Source organism: Ochotona princeps, chromosome 13 (genome assembly GCF_030435755.1).
Source record: "Ochotona princeps isolate mOchPri1 chromosome 13, mOchPri1.hap1, whole genome shotgun sequence".
Taxonomy (NCBI): Eukaryota; Metazoa; Chordata; class Mammalia; order Lagomorpha; family Ochotonidae; genus Ochotona; species Ochotona princeps.
This window is the reverse complement of record NC_080844.1, coordinates 56,577,629-56,598,722: the sequence shown is the minus strand read 5'-3', so window position 1 is coordinate 56,598,722 and position 21,094 is coordinate 56,577,629. Positions and strand designations below refer to the sequence as shown.

The window sequence follows — 21,094 nt, the reverse complement described above, 5'->3', positions numbered from 1 at the left end:
TGGAAGTGCAAGGATTGGGACCCTGGTAAAGGAATACAGGCATCTCAGCAGTGCCTTAAGCTAGTAAGTCAGACTCCTAGAAAGCAATCAACTTAATAAGGAAAATTCCTTTTTTTTTTTTTTTCATAGTTTATTATTAACCTAGTAGCTATGTTTATTTTATGCTAATCATCTTTATGTTTCTGGTTAGTTTGTTCTTTTAAATTCTGATGTTTTTACTTCAGCAGGTATACAACTAGTGTTGCTTTGTTTTGCAGAATAATTCAAAGTTACATTCTACGGGAAGAATCAGGGACACTTTCCTCAGAGGCATCTGACTTTAACAAAGTCCATTTAAGTAGACGGGGTGGCATCATGGCATCTTTATATACATCCCATCCGGCTGATAGTGGGTTAACTCTGGAACTTTCTTTGGAGATTAATCGAAAATTACAGGCTGTTTTGGAGGATACATTACTGAAGAATATTACTTTAAAGGTATTTGTATTTCTCATTTCCTAACCAATCAGAAATATAGTCTGATCTAGTACTTACATGGGTTAGTTCTTAAGAGTTTTAATTTTTATTTGAAAGGTAGAGACACAAGCTGAGACAGAGACAGAGATCTCCCACCTGCTGATTTCCTTGGCAAATGCCCATGATAACCAGGGTTGGCATAGCCATTGTCTTTCACCTGCAAGATGTGCATTAGCCGGGTTCAAGAACAAAGCTGTGACTCAATTTAGGACTGATTTGGGATGTGGTGTTCTATGCCAGACACTCACCCCAAAGGTGCGCTTTTGTAAGCTAGTGAAGAAAGATGAGGAAACGGCAAAAATCAGGTCAGTTAGTGGCTGCAGGCCAAAGCCAGGACTGGGAACTCAGTTTGGGTATCCCGTGTGGGTGTATCGGACCACAGTACTGAGCCATCTGCTGCTGCCTCCTGGGGTGTCATTAGCAAGAAGCGAGATCAGAAGTGAAGGCCCTGGACGTTGAGCCCAGGTACTCGAGTATGAGATGTGGGCATCCCAGATGGCATCAGAACCACTTGGCCAAATACAAGACTATGGCGTTTGCGTTGTATTTTTAGCTTTAATTTTTGCTGATCAACTATTTTATTTCTGCTGTATGGAGGCCTTGATAGTAATTGTTTTTTTTTTTTTTTTAAATAAGGCTTATTTGAAAAACACAGGTTTTTAAGGCACTGGGTCACTCTCCAAATGTCCGTAATAACCAGGGCTGGAACGGGAATCCCTCCTATATGGTTGGCAGGGGTGCAAGTACTTGTAGCAGTCATCTGTTGCCCGCCCAGGTAATAGTAGCAGGAAGGTGGATCAGAAGTGAAGCAGCTGGGCCTGAGGCAGCTCTTGCTGCTGAAGCAAATGGTGGCCATCAGCTCACTGGCACAGCACCAGCACCAGCCCCAGCAATGGGTTTTTAAAAAATTATTTAAGAACCTAGTAATTAATCATTTTTAGGTAATACACATTGCTGTAGCTTCAGTAAAATGATTAAGGATTACTTCGAAATAGACAGGGGCACTTGCATGAAAATACCTGAGTGTTTGTCTGGTTCACCTTGCTTGGCAGTTAGGACTGTTTATTTATTCAATTCCAAAGTTCTATGGGCAGAATAATTTAAACTGAATATATTCTTTACTAAGTAGTTTGTTTTCTCTTCCCCCTTTCCCCTCAATTATTAAAGGAAAATCTACAAACACTTGGAACAGAAATAGAACATCTTATTAAACACCAGCATGAGCTAGAACAGAAGACAAAGAAAACTTAGTCCAACGTTCTGGCTGGGAAACAGACAAACCCACGCAGGAGTAGGTGCCATTGACCAGTAGTGTCGGAAACTTTCCCCCTGCTTTGTGTGTCAACCTGTGAAAGTCTGTTTTGCTCATGTGTATAAAGTGTCCCTTTACAATATGGGTGCATTGCTGTGTGTGCTGTGCGAGCAGGAGCTTTCAGGAAATCTGGGTGGCATCCCACACAATCTGCTCATTGTCAAATGCTGAACATTACCTCAAGGACTTTGAAAACCTCTTCTCCATGTTTCTTCCCTTTAAAATACACAATGTCAAAAGTGATTCAGCTCTTTAAAACCAAGCCTGAAAAGACAGGCGTCGATCATCCACAGAGGACAGCATGGGCAAAACCAAGCACGCTGAAGGAGTATCTGGTTTCAGGTCCTGACACTGTGCTAACGTTGGATTGTGTTGGAAGGATACGTGTGACTGCTTGGGTCTTCTCAGATTTACTTTAATGAAAACCAGACTTCCTAGGAAAGCCAGCTGATAGTAACTGCAGCAGTCAGGCATTGTGTGTCCCCGTCAGGGGCTACTTATGACATAGCCACAATGATCAGATTTGGATTGTTTAATAGTTGAATTTTAAAAATCATTAGTTATTTTAAAATTTTAAATAATGTGTTCATTTAGCAGATTGCTGTGAGTTTGTTTAAAATTTGAAATGAATCCAATCATTAGAACACAATAGTGCAGAGTTGCTTGAAACTGAAAAACTTTTGTTTTACTGACATTATATGAAGCCAGCATATGGTACTGGTAAGCATTTAATTTGGACACCATTCTTGACTGTGGATACAATTAGTACAGGGGAGTGAGCGTATAGTTCTTCTGAATAAATATTTCTGAGTGTTTATTTAAAACATAAAAATAATTCTCTAACCAAAGGAATTTTAGAGCCAAATGTTTGTACCTTTTTGGGTTTTTACAATGTTTATTTAAGGGTACCCTTCCATGTTGCTGTAGTACCAGTATCCGTCATTGGCTTTTTTCTCACCCCCGATAGTTTCTTACCTGTTCAGTTTCTGAGTGTGATTTTTCACATTGCGTTACATTCAGATCTGTTCTAGAATAGGATACCTTGGCTTATGTGCAAATGCTGCAACAAGCCTTATTGTTTCATTTTTAATTTTTGCATTATTTTTTTCCCTTTAATGAAAGTACACTTTGATGTGATACAGTGAAAGCCGCTAAAGAGTATATGGGCTCCAGAAACTGGATTCATGGTGGCAAAATCCTTTTACTGTTTTTCAACATTTTTTTTTATCAACCTTTTTTGAGAAGATAATTTATTAAGGATTGGATGAATCACTGTAGTGTCTTTTATTTTTTCTGTGTACTGAGTTGTCATCCATAAACAAATACCATCTTTTCATTTTAAAATGAAAGTACACTCAGAAAAAAAGTTAAAAATAAAAATTAAAAATTAAAGTACACTCATATATTCAAAGATGTTTTATCTTTAAAATAGTTGTTGAAAGTGTTAGTCTGACCATAGTGTGTTGTTCTTTTTAATCAATAATTTATCAAAATAAAAAATGGGTAAGTGCAATAAAAATCTGAATTATTTTTCCATTTCTCTCTAGACATTACTGACACTCCATAGGACTACCCAGAGTAGGCAACATCATTAAAAATGATATTGGTTCATGAATTAATTTTTTCTCCAAGGCACAAGATGCATAATGGAGACCAAACGTGATCAGATTCACAGTGTTCTATGCCTTGCACTTTAAAGTGTGTGTGTGTGTGTGTGTGTGTGTACATTATTGCAGACAAAAAAATGGAACATTCCAGTGTTATTGTTTGGGTCACCGTCTACTTGGAGAAGTTGAATAATGAAACCCTTTAGAAGATGATTAAAGACCGTATTTTGATTGGTAATACCCTTTCCTCCCCTAAGTATCAAAAAGGATGGACAAATTTTGAAGGAAGTAGATTAGTTTTTTTCTTCAGTACACTGCTTTAGTATTTAGATCAGCCCTGGACGAAGTGGCATACGGAGTGAGCCTGCCTCCAGCACACCGTCTCGCAGTGACTCCGACAGCGCCTGCTCTGAGGATGTGGAGGGCTGCGGCTTGGCTCTGTGCTGAGTGGAGGAGTGTGTCTCAAAAGGGGCGTGGTCTGGGGAGAATTGTTTTATATGTTCATTATTATACACATCAAAGGTTGTGTAGGTAACAATATTTTGGTTTCTTTGAGAAAATGCTCTGTGTGTGCGTACTTCACTATGTGTTCAAAATTGGATTCTTGCTGTGAATTCCTTTTTCCCATAGCACTTCAAATTTTTAGCCTGTTAAATTTTACAAAGTGACAAGTGGTTGAAAGGAAGAATAAGTTTGAGCTTTGATAGTGTGTTTTTTTTTTTTTTAGGGATGATTTTTTCCCCCCAATGATAATTTCTTATCTTCCGTAACCATTTAAGGCAGGTTATCTTGGAATGAAATTCTGTCAGGCTGTCAACCTGTTGCTTACACATTTACTACACACATTAAAGAGCTGCTGCTGTTAGGCAACGTACAGTTACCGCATTGGCCAGCACAGCACACAGTCGGTTTCGGTTCTGCGGGACTGATGTAAAAGCAGGAGCAGATCTTTGAGTCTCTTGCTCACAGCCAGTGTCCATCCGTCTGGGCAGGTATGTGGCCCAGAAGTTTTGCACTGGCATAAACTTTTCAAAATTTGCATTCATGTGGAATTAAGTTGAGAACAGTTAGCTATTTTCTTGGTAATTGTGCACGTTTCCTGTCTTTTGTCACAGCTTGATGTTAATTCTTTCAGAAGAAGGAAAGGAATCCAAAGACCACGTAGAGTGACATGTTTTTACTGATGTTCATAAGGAAAATCATGCTGCTTTGCAGTGTGTGGGTTTTTTTCTGATGATTTTTATGTGGACGGGGCTTTATCAGTAGAAAGGAAAACACCCATTAGAAAGCATGGAAATCATCAGCTTCATTTATGCTCCGCAGGTTGAGACAATTCCATTAATCATGTGACTCATGCCTTATGAATGTTAACTCCAGCAGCCTGTTTTACTGTAACTTTATAATTCCTTTTTGACACTGAGTTGTTAATTTGTAACACCAGTTGGTGGCACTAGAAACCCAAAATTTGCTGAAAAAGAAAAGAATCCAACATGAAGTTTTTGGGAAAATAAATGAAAAATATAATTGCAGACTTAAAATGTATTTTTCTTCTGGAATGAAATTCTTTTTTTAAATGTATATGGCTGTTCATTTAGATTGTGATGATGGAACTTGTTTATCTTCCAGAGTACATATATATATATATGTGCATTGTGTAGATAATCTTTGATTACACTGTTCATTTTGTAAATATGTTTCTGTATAAAATGAAGCTTTTCAGAGGGGTTCTATGTACATATATATTATACTTATTAAATAGATAATGCCTGTTTACCATATGTGTTTTCATGTTTGTAATTTCTTGTTTAGATTGCAAACTTGCTAAACAGAGCTTCAGACTGTTGGTGAGGATACCGCCAATTAATTGATTTTTCTTTTTAAATAACACTGGGAAATTTTGCTTTCTGTGTTTGTCTTGATTCTACCAATATGATTGAAGTCATGATTACTAATCAAGGGATAGTAGTATGAATGTCAGGTTGTATTTTGAATTTTTGTTTAGATTATTCATAGAAAAATCTGGCTTTTTAGAAAGAATGCTAGGCCAACAGTCATGTGAAATAAGCCAATGATGTGTTATTCAGGTTTTTCACGAAATTGGGGAAGTAACTTGGCCACATTGTCTGGTTTTAATAATAACCAATTATTTGCTAAAATGGCGCACATCCCATCAAGTTAAAAAGTATGCCAAATGTTTCACACAGTGTTTTTGCTCTTAAGCATTCTGATATTGTTGGGCTATAACACAGTCCTTAGTGAGGTCTTCATTGGAAACAGTTTCCTGAAATCAAGATCCATGGGCTAAAGGTAAAGCCGAGGAGGAAGCCCTCCTGCTGTCCTTCATGATCTTGCTGTCAGCTGTGGAGTAGAAGGGAATGATGAGGAGGGGCTGATAAAATTGTGCAAAGAGGCAGTAAGTGATTTATGATTCTGAATTAGGCCCAGGTAATAGGAGCATGGAGATTAGAACTGAGAGGAGATGGTAGTTAGGAAATCTTTTTAGCAGTGTCTTTCGATTCTACCAATATTTGGACAGTTTTTTCTTCAATTTCTGCAGTTGTAAAGGTCATTCTACCCCACAGACTTGTTTTGTTTTTCAAAAAGTCAACTTGAATTAATGACTTCAGTGTGCTTACCCGCACAAGCAGCCCAAGGGCACCTCTAGCTGGTCAACGCCTGGCCCAACTTTCGATGACTGTGCGTCAGCTTTCCATCATGAAATATCTGAGGCAACTAACTGTGTAAAGAGGAAAGGTTTATGTAGCTCATGATTCTGGAAGTCCAAGTTCGATACTGGTGGTCTCTGGTTGGCTTCTGATGAGGATGATGGCAGGAGTGGTGGAGGCTGTGCAGAGGAAAGATCACCTGGTGAGCCAAGAGGCCGAGCGCACCATGTCAGGCCTTACAGCCAACTGCTCAGCCATGCCCCCTAGGCTCTCCACACCACCATTGCATTGAGTTTCCACCCTCCTAGTACCAGAACCTTCAGACTTTGGCGTATACATGTCTGCAGGAGTTTGTGAGCTGATTAGGACAGAAGCCAGAGCAGTGACCTGACTCTGGGATTTTTGCATCTGATGCGCTGGTCACTGCCAAGTCACATTTAAAAGGAAAAAAAAAATCAAGGTGTTAGGAAGCATTAAGAAATAATTTTTATTTCTGAGGAATTTTCGCTCTTTATTGGCTTTTTGTCAGGCTGCCCATCTCTAATGCAGTAAAGGAGGTAGGATGCTAAATTGTTCAACAAACGAGACTCAGGGCTGGCACTGCAGTTCAGCAGCTGAGACTGCTTGTGATGCAGGCACCCCTTGTTGGAATACCCGTTCCCGTCCTGGCTGCTCCACTCCCAGCGTGGTGTGCCTGGGAAGGCGGTGGAAGGTCTCCCAGCGTGATGTGCCTGGGAAGGCAGTGGAAGGTCTCCCAGCGTGATGTGCCTGGGAAGGCGGTGGAAGGTCTCCCAGCGTGATGTGCCTGGGAAGGCGGTGGAAGGTCTCCCAGCGTGATGTGCCTGGGAAGGCGGTGGAAGGTCTCCCAGCGTGATGTGCCTGGGAAGGCGGTGGAAGGTGGCCCATGTGCTTGGACCCTTCAGCCCATGTCAGAGAACAGGTTTGAGTTCCTAAGTCCTGGCTCTGGCCTAGCCCAGATCCATTAGCCATCATTTGGAAAGTGGACCAAGATGGAGAGCAAATGCAAGATGTTGAAACAAAAAAATTCTCCATCCTTTCTTGTTCTACATTTCAAATAACTTTTTGAAGAATTTTTTATGAAGGCATCTCTGATACCTAACTTGGTACAAAATGGTTCTATTCAAAGTTGAGGATGTCCACTGAAACACGAAGCTGAGTTGGTTTATTGTCAACATGTAACACGCAGCTCAGGAAATACACATGCATTGGATACTGAAATTAGCATCTGCGTTGTGTGTCCCACCATTAGGTTTTGTTTTAATAACTAATGGAAGGGGTCAAGGGCGGGAAGTGCAGAGTGTTTATGTTTTCAGCACCTTTCCACTTTGCTTACTGCAAGGTACACCAGTTTAGCCTGCCACACTGCCTCATGCTCTTCAGGCCGCTTGCTCCCCAGGACGCTTAGCCCTGTGCAAGAAGCACTTTGGGGTGTGTTGGGCCCCACTGGCACCGCTACAGATACAGTCTCCTGGTCCTCAGTGCCAACACATCCATGACAAAGTATGCTTTGGCTTTTGAATGAACTTATTCCTGGATTTTGTGTTTTATGTTAATTTAGGGTGAGTGTGGAGCCGGTTTTAGGGAGAGCTTGCAGAAAAGATTAGGTTGGAAAGGGAAATACAGCTGGCATCTCTGGAGTTTAGATTTCTTTTTTTAAAAGATGATTTATTTGAAAGGCAGAGTTGCAGAGAGGGAGTGGCAGAATCAAGGAGGCAGAGAGAGATCTTTCTTCCCTCTGTTGATTCTCTTGCCAAATGCCTGCAACCACCAGAGCTGGGCCAGGGTGGAGCCAGGAGCTTCATCTAGGTCATTCACGTGGGTGCAGCGTCCCAAGCAGTTCACCCATCTTCAGCTGGTTTCCCAGGCACGTTAGCAGGGGTCCGAGTTGGAATGGGAGTAGCTGGGATTAGAACCAGCATCCATATAGGGTGCCAGTGCTGCAGCTGGAGGCCTAACGCACTTGCTGCAGCACTGGCCACTAAAATTTTTTTTTTCCCCGATTTTTATTTTTATTGGAAAGGTAGATTTACAGAGAAGGAGAAACAGATCTTCCACTCACAGTTTCACTCCCCAGGTGGCCACAGGAGCTGGAGCTGAGCCAATCCAAAGCCAAGAGCTTCGTCTGGGTGCAGGGTCCCAGGGCTTTGGGTCGGTCATCTGTTTTTTTCAGGCCACCAGCAGGGAGCTCGGTGGAACGTGGAGCAGCCAGGACACAAACGTGTCCATATGGGATCCCCGGCACTTGCAAGGTGAGGATTTAGCCATTGGGCAATTGTACTTTGCCTGAAACTCAGAATTCTAAAGTCTTAACATTTTTTAAATGTATGTATTTCAAAGGCAGCCGACAAGTCTTTCATACACTGAATGGTTCCCCAAATGGCTACAGAAGCTGGAGCTCAGGCAGCCTAACCAGGAGGCAGGAATTGGGTCCAGGTCTGTAATGTGGGTGACAGGGACCCAAGTATTTGAGGTGTCATCACCTTCTGTGTCACATGGTGCCTATCAGTAGGAGGGTGGAGTGGATAATGGAGCTGGACCCAGACCAGACACATGGTGTGTAATGTGGACACCCCAAGTGGCAGCCCACTGCTGTACCAAACATGGGACCCTAAAGTTGAAATCTTTTAGATAGTCCATTGCAGGAAACAATTACTTAGACTATACTGAAGTGTTTTTGCTCATTGTTTGCTGTTGGCAAGTGCTCACAGATAAATACATACCCTGGAGTATTAAAGTCTTTGTGGGTTAATCCTCCACCTGTAACACTGGCATCCCATATGGATGGCAATAGGAAGCAGAGACCTTAACAGGTTTTTAGGATGGGAAGGGAATAGAAAAGGATATTTTCAAATATTATAAATATTGGAGGCTGCACATATGCATGAACTATAAGGACTGTTGCTTTTAGTAGCATACACTTTACAATGAAGTGAAAAACATTGTTCTATAAGAACACATGCCCAGGTGCACATGCGTAAACATTGTGCTGAATACTTGCATGACTGATTTTTTTCTAAGCAGATGCATGCTTTCATATTGTACTTTTCTTCCATCAGACAAAAAATAAAGTATTTATTAGAGAGGCAAGGGGGAGAGAGAGAGAGAGATCATCCATCTGCTGGTTCACTGCACCCAAAAGAAAGTATTTTTGTTAGTATTGACTTAAAATGTTATACTAAGAATTACAGCACATGCCTGGCCCCCCAGGAGTGCATAGTAAAAGAGAGGGGGAGACTGAGGGGACTTAACTAGGATGCAAAGATGAAGTTGTTTTGAGACAAAAAATGCTGAAAGTCATAGTGTTCCATGAACATTTTGAAGACTCACTCTTCCATACATGGATTTCAAAAATATTTTTGCACCCAATTGAAATGACCAGTATTGTACTTCCTACAAACGACATATACGCAGCCACATCATCTATGCCTGCATGCCTTTCTGTGGCTGGAAAAGTTGCTTCAATTGCAGGCCACAGGAAGGAGTCCCTTCTGTACTGTTATACGGGTAATCTGGTCATTTTATTAATATCTCACTTAGAGTTAAGGGTCACTTCAAAAGAGCAGAGATCAGTTTGAAATATCTCCTCCCCGCTAACAGAGACATTTGTTTCTTCAATTTTGAGATGACAAACTAATCGTCATCTGTGTTCATGGAAAGCTTGCTCGGGTTGCTCCTGTCACTAGCAACTGTTCCATGGCATTGGGAACATTTCCAGGGTGCTTCCACAGTGTAGTGGCGCATCTCCAAGAGTACAAAAATGTAACTGACACGATGACCACAAAGGGACGCTGCCTGCACTGCAGGGCCTACCTTGCAGTGACTGACTCTTGACGATCCGGCAGAGGATTCTTCTGCCTTAGAGTTCTCGAGGAGCGTGAGGGAATGTGATGGGAGGTCACGGGAACTCCAGAGGCCCGCTGAGAAGTGCTGGCGTGCTGAGCCAGTGCTGCACTTCAGGCTGCTCCAGAAGACAGCATTCTCAACCAGGAAAATGCAAACCAGTTCATTGAATGCATTTCAACAGGATCCAGAAGCTTCTCTTGGAGACTCACGTGAGGTTGGGATTTCAGTGGTATTGATCATGACCTTGGAAATCAGTAAGTCTGACATTACTAGCAAACAGGTGCCTCCTTGACAATGCACTTGGAGTCTTCTGATGAGATGGTGCCTCTTCTCCACCTGGCTAATGCAGAGGTGCACTAATGAAAGTGGTAGATGTTTGGGATAAATCAGGTATTGTTGTAGATGACTCATTCTAGCTTATTTGATGCTTAGGAGGAAGAAAATCACCTCACTTTAGAGATGATCAAACTAAGTAAGGTTATGCAATGTACTCACAGAGTCCTCTAACTGATAAGCAGCTTGCTCATCTGCCTTAGCATTTATGCTCTCAGCCAGCCCATCAAATTCCTAAGTCTTTTGACCTAACAGTGCCAGGCAAAAGAATGGATAGTCAATACTTAACTGAATAAGTGAATGAATTAGAAATTACTCACTGTTCATATATATATATATATGTATATATATATATGGATCTATATGAGATTTCATTATTATTTTATTTGAAAGAGAGAACTCTGACAGAGAGAGACAGGTAGAGATCTTTCATTTGGGGAAGGTTCACTACCCAAATGGCAGTAACAGCCAGGCCTGGGTCAGTTCGAAACCAGGAGCTAGGAGTTGCTTCCTGGTCTCCCATGTGAGTGACGGGGTCCAAGCTCTTGGGTCATCTGCTGTTGCTCTCCAAGACCATGTCAGGGTGCTGGAGTATAACTGGAACAGCTGAAACAAAAGCCAGCTTCCAGCATATATGTATATATCCTTTACTTATCATTTATTTTTAAGTGTCTTTGAGAGAGGAGAGAGCCACTGATTCACTTTGTAAATTCCTGTGATGATTTGGACCAAGCTAGGCAGAAGCTAAGAACAAAGAACATCTAGGTCTCCCACAGGCGGCAGCAAGCAAACTGCTTGAGCCTTTCACTGATGCCTCCCAGGGCCCGAGTTCAGGAGCTGGGATCTAGAATGTGAGCAAGTTACCTGGCATCTTAACCTCTCCCTAGACCAAGAGCTTGCCCCCTCAATGTTCCCTTAACTACTATTTGTGTAAGCAGTTAAAAGACCAAATTACACAGTGTTGAAGAAAAATTACTAGAAGCATATAAACAGCATCACAATAGAACTCTCTACTGGTCACATTTTGCCCAAGTAGTTCAAATTAATTTGTGCAATCCAAGATGCAATTTACTCTGCAGGTCACTAAGAGCGAATGTGTTGTGCCTGGCAATATTGCCTGATTGCAGCACACAGAAGTGATATGTGTTTCTTGCCAGTGTGCTGGAGCTTCTAGGAAGGGCTTTTGCTCTTGGCCAGTTTTTCAGTGTACAGGAGTAGATGCCAGCTTTAGTCTCTCCTCCTCTCTGTATATCTCACTTTGCAATAAAAATAAATAACTCATTAAAAAAAGAAGGTAGAGCCTTGACCCTACAGATGAATATGTAGTGGAAAGCAAAGCTGACTTAGGACTGCTTCGGATTCTATTCTCAGCTATATCTTATGCCTATACACACATGTGTAGATTTATAAAAAATTTGTTTCTTGTACTAAAAATTTCCTTTAGCAGAAATTTTGCTAAAATCAAAGCTGTCTACAGTCACTGCTTTGCTTGATGAATTTACCAAAAACTGACATAAAGGTTAAACAATAATCTGGGAGAAAATAAATTATAATTTATCACTTTAAATATTCTACTATGAGTTGTAAAATGAAGATATTGCCCTTTGGAGACCCCAAATCTTGAGACCCTTCCCCAGTATAGTTGATGACTTACTGACATTTCTTCTACACATCTAGTTGAAGTGATACAGTTGCAATGTCTGGGAGATATGCATTGCAAACCTACAGAAATGACAAGCGCTAATCTACAGAACTCGTCATTCTGGGTACAATCAATTACTGCCTTGTGCATAACCTTTAAAAAGAAAAATTGAAAAAATACCTTTGTCTTAAACCACAAGTAGAGATTTTCAGGAATCTGTTCACCTTATTATTTATTTTTGACAAGAGACAGGGAGAGAGGCTAGCTCCCATATCTGGTTCACTTCTCACATGTCTATAGTGGCTAGGACAGGGCCAGGCTGGCACTGGAAGGTCAATCCAGGTCTCCCACGTGAGTGACAGGGACCCGGTCTCCTGAGCCACCCCACCCCCACCCAGAGTCTGCAAGAGGAGGCTGGAGTCAAGAGCAGAGCCGAGTATCAAACGCAGGACTCCAGTGGGGGACTGCAGCATCTCAGCTGGCCCAAACACTGCCCCCTACTACTAATTTTCACTGTTCTCGTCACCCTATCCTCCCCAAAATTATACCTTCTTTACATGAAAACTGATATACAATGATTTTAGGAGCATCCTGGGAGGACAAGAACACATGGTAGGATCAGCAACACTTAGCCTTAAAACTTCAAGTGGCTTCACGGCAGGTTAAGCCTTCATAGGTTAAGCCTTGGCTTGGGACATCTGCATTCCAAATCAGAGTGCCAGTTCAGGTCCTGGCTGCTCTGCTTCAGGCTCAGCTGCCTGCTAATGTGCTCAGGAGACAGTGGATAGTGGCTCAAGTATTTGGGTTCCTGCTACCCACATGGGAGACCTGGATGGAATTCCTAGTTCCTGGTCTCAACTTGGCCCAGCTCTGGCTGTTTCGGGAGTAAACCAGCAAATGAAAGACCTCTTTCTTTCTGCCTTTTAAAGAGAGAATGAAAAGAAGGAAGAAAGGGTTTTTGACACTATGGGATAGGCCATGAAACCACACTGACTGCCTTCTGGGACAAGGCTGGGGGTGATATTTTTTGTTTTTGCTTTGTTGTTGTTTGTAGTGACAGACTCTGTGTGGTGACAAGGTTGGACTATTAATCAAGCAGCTTGGCTGCCTGAAAAGTTGGACAACAGATGTCTTGCACCATCAAGAATTCCAGTAGCCCAAAAACAATATGAACTTGAAGGAAGTTGATGCAAAGTGGCTAAGAGTGCACTTTCTGGAAATCAAATGGCCTGGGCTGAGTCCTGGCACCTTCAGTTGGCTTCTTTCCTCCGTGCTTTCCTCCTATGCAAATGCTGGCTCTACCAGGTCCCTTCCTGGTGGTATTGCTCTGAGACTCAAATGAGGTAATGAGGTTGGGGCACATTGTGTAACCAATCACACGAACTGAACACTGCAGAAGTGTTGGCTCTTGTAAGGCGGAGAGTTACAACACCAGCCTTGGACATGGCTCTTGGAGGCTTGAGGACAGTGCGAGGTCATGAACACCAAGCACAAAACTAGTCATGCAAATGGCACGATGTCATTAAGGACTTGGCCCTATCCGGGTAAAGGAACTCCAAGAGCAGTCCAAGCAAAAGGCCTTGGTGGAGTGGTGATTGTGGTTCTCTGCTGCCATCAAAAGGACAAGGGTTTGGTTTTCTAGGTGTGTTGCTTTTGTACTGTGTGTCTCCTTGGCGCAAATGATCAGGCCAGGTATCCATGGAAGACCGGTATCCAGAGCACATTGGCAGATTCAAAGTCAGTTCTTATTGACATTCTTCTCTCTGCCAAGTGTCATGAGGGATATTTTTTAAAAAAGAATGTGTTTGAGTGAAACAATGACTTCATGCAGTCTTTCAGATCAGTCCTTGGTAGCACAGGAGATAGTTAGATTTAGGCTGTATGTACCACTAGAGGGCAGACGAGGCTCCTAGTCCGATACTGGGTGTGTTTTCCTCGTCCTGTGCAGCCTGCAGCATCCTGAGACCTTTCTAGTCCCTTCCATGTTCCTGCCTCACAATAGCCAGATGCACGTCAGCTAAGCCCTCTACGCAGGGCGAACAGCACTAGGGTTCTCTACACCTTTACCTTCTTGCCTCAGAACACATCCTCCTCGGATATTAAACATAATTGCCAGCACACCAGACATTGGGAGGTGAACCTGGCCTCAACTTGCGTGATCTCATGAAAGGGTCTTTTTCATGTTAGTTCTCCGTCTGGGCTGGAAGGAACCCTTGGTATTTCTGAGCTCTAGCTTAACTTGCATTTGTTGCTGTCTGAAGAGGGTTCAGGACAAGACTAATTAAATATTCGTCTTGCAAAGAGAGAGGAAGTGCTCCCCTGGGAAACATGCCTGCTTTTAGATCCTGTGACTGCCACATGAAGCGACATGCAGCAGGATTTGCTTTCTGCTAAAGAGCTGTATTACCGTCGATGTGATTTTCCAGGTATCATAATAGTCCTACCCCCTGCCCCATCCAGACCTTGCATTTCTAACCATTATAGGAATCCTTTTGATTTCTAGAGGAGCAAAAGTTCACAGCTAGTTAATCCCAAAGCTTGGCTGTGTTGACTTAAAGATGGCAGGTGGCATAAGCATGGGACGTAGGGCCTGAAGAGAATTTGGCTTATGGAGACGGAATGAGGAGCTCATGGTTCTGGAAAGACACTGTGTCCAGGGGACAGGGAGCTGGGATCCTGGGGGACAGCAAGGAGGCTCCTAAGTGGGAACCTCTCCCCTCACCACAGTCTGTGTGTCAGGAAGCTATAGAGGTTCCCATCTCCAACTCTCAGGTGGTTTCCTCACTGATGAATCACTGGTTTTTAATGTCAGCCGTGATGCTGGTGGCAAAGCAGTTCCATCCAAGCTGTGCCCGCCCCTCCAATGACCAGCACTGAGTGACGGCCCAGGGACCACATGCCCACCTGGGAGTGGGAGCTTCCCAGCAAAGGGTCTGATGCTTGGCTTTGGGAAGAGAGTGACCGAGAATACCTAGCTTTGTCCTGGGACAAGGGCATTCAGACTACGTCAACACATCACTTACTTCCCTGAAAATATCCTCCCTCCACATGAGCCGGAACTGGACACATCCAGCTCCTCTGGCTGCCTAGAGAGGTTGATGTGAACCAGAGGTATCTGAGTCAAAGGATGCCTGCCCACAGTCAGGGGCAGCATGTTGTAGGGCTCAAAGGCGGGGGGAGGAGTCATACCCTCTGTCTCTTGGTCTCAGAGTCCAGGCAGGCCTCTGAAAGGTGCCACCCAGTGGAGAAGGAACTGGGAGCAGCTGCCCAGCAGCCACTTGTTCCTGCCAGCGGCTGCAGTCCCATCATTGCCCCCCAAACAGCTTGAACTGCTGCCTTGCCTTCTCTTTACCATCTACACTCACCTTTCACCTTGTTTTGAAAACTTTCGAAGGGGCCACACCTCGTACAGATACCTGGCCAGGCACAGGGCACATTTTCCCCTGAGGTCAAGAGTTCCTTGCAGCTCCTCAGATGCTGGGCCAGGCTTTCCTCGTGCCCAGGGGACGCACGTTCCTTCTCCAGGAGGGAAAGCCGCCTTCACTGGTTCTCTCCTGTGCTAGATCTTCAGGGAATTTTCTTTCCTGAGCCATTTCCATTTGGCATGGGAAAGCCTTTGCATTGGTACCTGGGTATATTTCCAAAGCTTTGATAACAGTACTGGACTGTATCTAGAAGTTTTCAGACCTGCTTTTTCACGGTGAATGAAAAATAGCTCTTTTCCCATTCAAGATTCTATTGTACAGTGTTAGGAGCCAGATCTAAGTTCTGTTCTACAGATTGGTAAGGAGATGGGCTGTCACCTGCCACCCCAGACCCACACCTCATTCTGTTCTATTGCTGTGGGTACAGTGTGCTTGGATGTGCCCAACCTTCGAGGCCACTTAGAAAAGAGATATGGGCTGCATTACTTGCAGCTGACATATCTCCGAGTCACACATCCCCCAAGCTGCTCTGTCATTGTCTGGGCGAGAGGCCAACCCCTCCTCTTGGCACAAAGACCTTAGATCTGAGGTTGCCTTTCGTTGGCATGATTGGAATAATTGCCAATTATGTAAGTATTGATAAGAATATAATGATCACATTGAACACTACAAAGGTGGTAATTGTGAAGAAGCAAGGGTTATTTTTACTGAATCTAAATTCATGTGCATCATGGAAATTTAAGAAGCAGGACCTGAGCTCGCAGAACCCTTGGGGATTTTGTCCTGGAGCTCATCAGGATGCAATCTCACTGTCCAGGACGGGTCATCAGGCAGAGCCTGGCTTGTGAGCTCAGCATATGACCGCCCCTCTGGCTACACGTATGGATAGTGTCAGTGTCACCTCGGCAGTTACTGTTTTAGCCGGCAGGGCCTGATCTCTGCCTGCTGGGAAAGTCACTATGACCTCCTGCCCCTGCCACCCCAGTGCCAGAGAACTTCCAGTCGTGACAGAGGCAGTTTCTAGCTCTTTCATCAGGGGGCGTGTGCTGCCCAGAAGAGAGTCACCCATTTCCAGTCATCTTGATGGCTGAGCCCTGCTGGTTCTGAGTTGAGACATTTCCCCAAGGGGGGTCATGCGCAGCATGGATGCCATTGACCTCCTGTTCCAAGGCAGGGCGAGGGAAGGGAAATAGGTTCTCAAGATGCTGTTCGTGTCCAGGTTTCAGTTCCTTGTCCAAATGCAAAACACAACAGCCCAGCTCCAAACTTCAAGTCCATGACAGGCCAGGGGGAGAAAAAGGGAAGTTATCAGGGGGGCTTCCTGGGCGTGTGGGGTAGACCCTACAGTGGGCTCATTCCAGTTACCCCTCTCCCTGTCCACCAGCAGCCAGGCTGTGCTTGCCAGGACGGAGCTACCCGAAAGAGTCTAGCATTTCTCAGTATTTGCATCATTCTGTGTGTGGCACTCCAGTAGGACTGAGGAGGAGGGATGGCTTAGCTTTCCTGGGCGAGGAGGTGGAGAAATGCAAAGAGCGGGGGAGGAAGTGTCCGGCACGGTAGCCTAGCGGCTGGGGGGTCTCGCCTTGGGTGCGCTGGGATCCCATGTGGCTGCTGGTTCTAGTGCCGGTGGTCCTGCTTCCCGTTCACCTCCCTGCTTGTGGCCTGGGAGGGTAGATAGGGAGGGCCTGGAGCTTGGGACCCTGCATCTGTGTGGGAGACCCGGAGGAGGCTCCTGACTCCTGGCTTTGGATTGGCTTAGCTCCGGCCGTCGTGGTTGCTTGGGGAGTGAGTCATCAGATGGAGGATCTTCCTCTCTGTTTCTCCTCCTCTCTGTACATGTGACTTTGTAATAAGAAAAAATAAATCTTTAAAAAAAAAGAAAAGAAAAAAAGAAAGGGGGAAAGAAGCCAGGCTTATTTTCCGGTGCTGCTATAAATACCGGTTGAAGCCAAGAACCCTGGAATTCACGGAGCCCTCTAACTAGTGTCTGTGAGTCGGCCCCATCGGTCACAGTCATGAGGCAGCATTTCCGCCCCATCCACCCAAGTTATTTGATTTGATAAAGGCTCTCAGTCTGGGCCATGTGGGCTAAAGGTCACTCTTGCCAGGAGGTCGATGTCCCACACAAGTGACATGGTCTGTTACAGTCTATGTCACATTGCTAGTGCTGCCACAGATGGCACAGCTGGGCTGACCCAACAACAGAAACATGTTTCCTCAGCATGCTGTGGGCTGGAATTGTGGGATGAAGGGGGTGAGTGGGTTGGTTCCCTCTCCTTGACTAACAAGTGGCTACCTTTCTCCATGTGTTGGCTTGGTCCCCCTGTGTGTGACTGATCTGATCTCCTCTTCTTAGGACATCAGTCAGACTGTATTAGAGCCCACCCTAACACCCTCATTGTAACTGAATTAAAGACTCCATGTCCAACTACCACCGCGTTCTAAAGTCCGTGTGCCGCTGGTGAGGGCTTCCACATATGACAGAAATCTCAGTTTCCTCAATGATTAAACCAAAATAGCACCTATCTTCCCATCTTACAGAGAGACCTGAATGAGATCAAATCAGCAAAAGGACTTCAGAGACACCCAAGTGCAAGGACAGGGGCAAGTTGTCACCCCAGAAATGGGGGATGGGCAGCTGAAGATGACGTACCTGATGCGCCTCTGTGACAGTCATCTCCTCTGTGTACACCTGGGGTTTGGAGCCTACGTGCCCTGGGAAAGGGTAAGTTTGCAAGGATGCTACTCAGTGTCATGCAGCCTTAGGACTCTGAGCCTAGGGTGCTATTGCAAATAGCATTGTGGCCCCTGGGTTGGCCGTCATCATTAACCACACACCTGCTTCGTGCTGCACACTGACCCAGCCAGGTCTCTAGATGATGCTGAATACCCAGAGGGCTGCACGCGCCTAAGAGGAAGCTGGGCGGGGAGAGGACTCCTAGTTTGTCTGCCCATGCACTTTGCAGAAGCCTCCCAAAATATCTTTTGCTTTCAATAATTTCCGCCCACTCTTCCTTCCTCAGTCTCAAAAGTCTGCTGAGGCTCTAGGAGTGCAGAAGGACCCAGCGGTCACACTGGAATTGGGGCTGTGCGGACCAAAGTCAGGTTGGGACAAAATTCAGGTTCTGTTACTCTTAGAGTCTGGATATGTGATATCTTCAGATAAAACAGGTATCTATGGGGAAAAAAGGTAAGGGTCATTTACACACACACACACACACACACACACACACACACACACACAGGGACCAGATGCACCTGACCTGGGGCAGAAAAAGCAACATCAGTAGTTTTCATATTAAGGGTTTCTAGCTTGTGTTGAGTTATGTCTGTAAACCACAGAGGGCAAAGCCAAAACATCCAGCATCCTTTGCCATGTCTTGCAAGTTCCCTGAAATTTTAAAGCCAGACGAGCAGATATAGGAATGCTGCCTGTGCTGGGTTCTAGTTCACAGGATGGGGTCTGGGAGGATAAGAAATATGGCTATTTTCTGCTTGAACAAGAGCTGACACCTTGATTTCTTTTTGGTGCCAAGACCTGAGTGTGAATTCTCATTGTGTAAGATTTGTGTCTAGAAGAAGCCAGAAGCCTGCAGCCCAAAATAAATACTGAAATCAAGGGAGGGAGGAGTCAGCTCTCAGCACCCAGGCAGGGGGAGCCAGGAGGTGGGGCAGGGACAGGGACAGAAACGTGAGCTTGCTGCATGAAAAAGTGAAACACAGCAAGCCTGACAGGATGGGAGCCAAGAGCCCCCCGGGAGTATTTCTGCCTTGGACCACCAGCCTGTTTCTCAGCTTGGAAACTCTGATTCGTTAGCCTCCAATCTCGCTGCATTTCCAAACTGGGACTGGAAATGGGAATTCTGAAGCCAAAAATACCAAGGCAGCATTAGATCTTCGGGTAAAACATGAGCCGCCACGACACACGACAGAGCTCACCTCCCCCTTCTCTGACATTTCATTACAAGAGGAAAACCACAAGCCAAACCCAGCAGAAGCTGTTATAATTAACTCGCAAGCCCTCGCGTGCTTACCAGTGGTTTTTAGGCCTCCGAGGCTCAGAATCATGTAAGCAGGGGTTACTTAATATGTGTCTGGAAGCAGAAACATTTTTATTTCGTTTTGCTGAACAGCAGCCTGATTCCATCTCATCTGTTTCACTCAGGGTCTCCAGGCTCAAAGGAATCCTCTTCATGCTTCATTTATGCGGGTACAGTTTGGGATGAAAAGAATTAACCCGTGTCAGTCAGGATTCTGAATGGCCAATGGCAGAAGCCAAGTCTGGCTCCGGTAAGCAGAAAGGAATTGGCTGGAGCCTCTCAGTGACTTTATGAATCCCAGGAGAGCTGCAGAGTGGCGCTTGGAAGCTGTGCAGCCAGCTACAATCCTTCAAGTCTGCTGTTGATCTGATGGACACCCCCGCTGCCTCATGCTCAGCCGAGATGCCGCAGCTGGCTGTGGTGGCCTTCATCCTGCCAGCGTGTCCCCAGGTCCTAACTAGACTGCCCAGGTCTGCATGTTTGTGTTCCCTCCCCATGCTTCTTCTCTGAAAATTTCTAAACAAGTCTCTCCCTCTCCTCCCGACTCTAGGTTTTTCTCATCCCATGGGAGGATGTCCAATGGGATGAACCCTCCCCCCCCACACACACACTGCTCTGGTTACAGTTACTCTTCCCCGGTACCCTGGGCTTCTGCTCCATGCTCAATGGTGCTTCAAGAAGCATGTGCAGACGCCCTGGGGACTGAGTCCTCCACACTGGGCTTCCTTGTTCCCAGTTCTGCCACAGGCTTCATTCTCTAACTTGATCGGCTGCAGCAAGCTTGCACACGGCTCCAAAGCAGACACGAGTATCAAGTCTCAGGGGACAGTGCAGTCTAGACTCATATCAAGAAGGAAAGTTCTCAGGGACATTGCAGAGCTTTTATATATTTATTTATTTCCTTGGCTGGGCCTGTGAGCCTTACTGTTAGGAAGCGTGGTCACCTTGGAGGCTCCCACAGATTCATAACCATTCTCAGGGGGCTAGTCCTATTGGAATGCCTCGCCGGGCTTCTGGGTGATCATTTAGAGTGAGGAATTTCCCTTCCTTTTATTCTGCCCCATCTTTTCTTGGGGATAGGGGACAGTATGGGAGTGGTGCCAATTCCTCCCACCAGCGTACAGGCCATATATCAGATCTCTAATGTGGTGGAGCAATCAACTGTGACTATTTTTTTCTCAGCTGTAAGTGCACCTGGTGTTATTATTACTTTTTCCCTCTTTTCCCAAGTGAGGAGCCAGGTTCTGGCCTGTGCATTCTCATCTCAGAGGAATGTTAGCAGCCTTTGTTCTCAACCATGTGGGTACCTGTGAGAGACAGGACTTGGTGTGCGGGACGGATGGAGGTTCTGAGAGTCCAAAGGGAGGACGGAAAGGGTGGAACTTCAAAGTTGTTTGCAGGGTGGCAAGTGAGGTGCTGGAATGTTCAAGATCTGTTCCAGCTCGCAGGAGCTTCCGCCTGGAAGGTGACACTGTGGCTGAGGGCTGGTTACCTAGGGGCCTGTGAAAGGGAAGGTGCTGATGGACAGGACCATGCCAGCCTAGGGGCAGGCAGTTCCAGTCTGGCATTTCCTGTGTGCAGGATCCCAGACCAGGCTAGTCTGGGATCACAGAACAAGGAAGATTTTCTGCAGCCAGAGCCACAGTACCGGACAGAGGGTGATGGGTCACGTTCATCAGCGCATGGGTG

General features: G+C 45.1%; 1 protein-coding gene across 1 annotated transcript in view; it reads left to right on the top strand.

The window, feature by feature from the left end:
• The window catches only part of CCDC186 (coiled-coil domain containing 186), a 29,889-nt gene extending 27,979 nt beyond the window's left edge, over positions 1-1,910 (top strand). The window contains exons 14-15 of the mRNA XM_004579806.3: positions 258-477; positions 1,684-1,910. Coding sequence (XP_004579863.2) covers positions 258-477; positions 1,684-1,767 — 304 coding nt within the window. The 3' untranslated portion in view covers positions 1,768-1,910. The remainder of the gene's footprint in view (positions 1-257; positions 478-1,683) is intronic.
• The last annotated feature ends 19,184 nt before the right edge of the window (positions 1,911-21,094 follow it).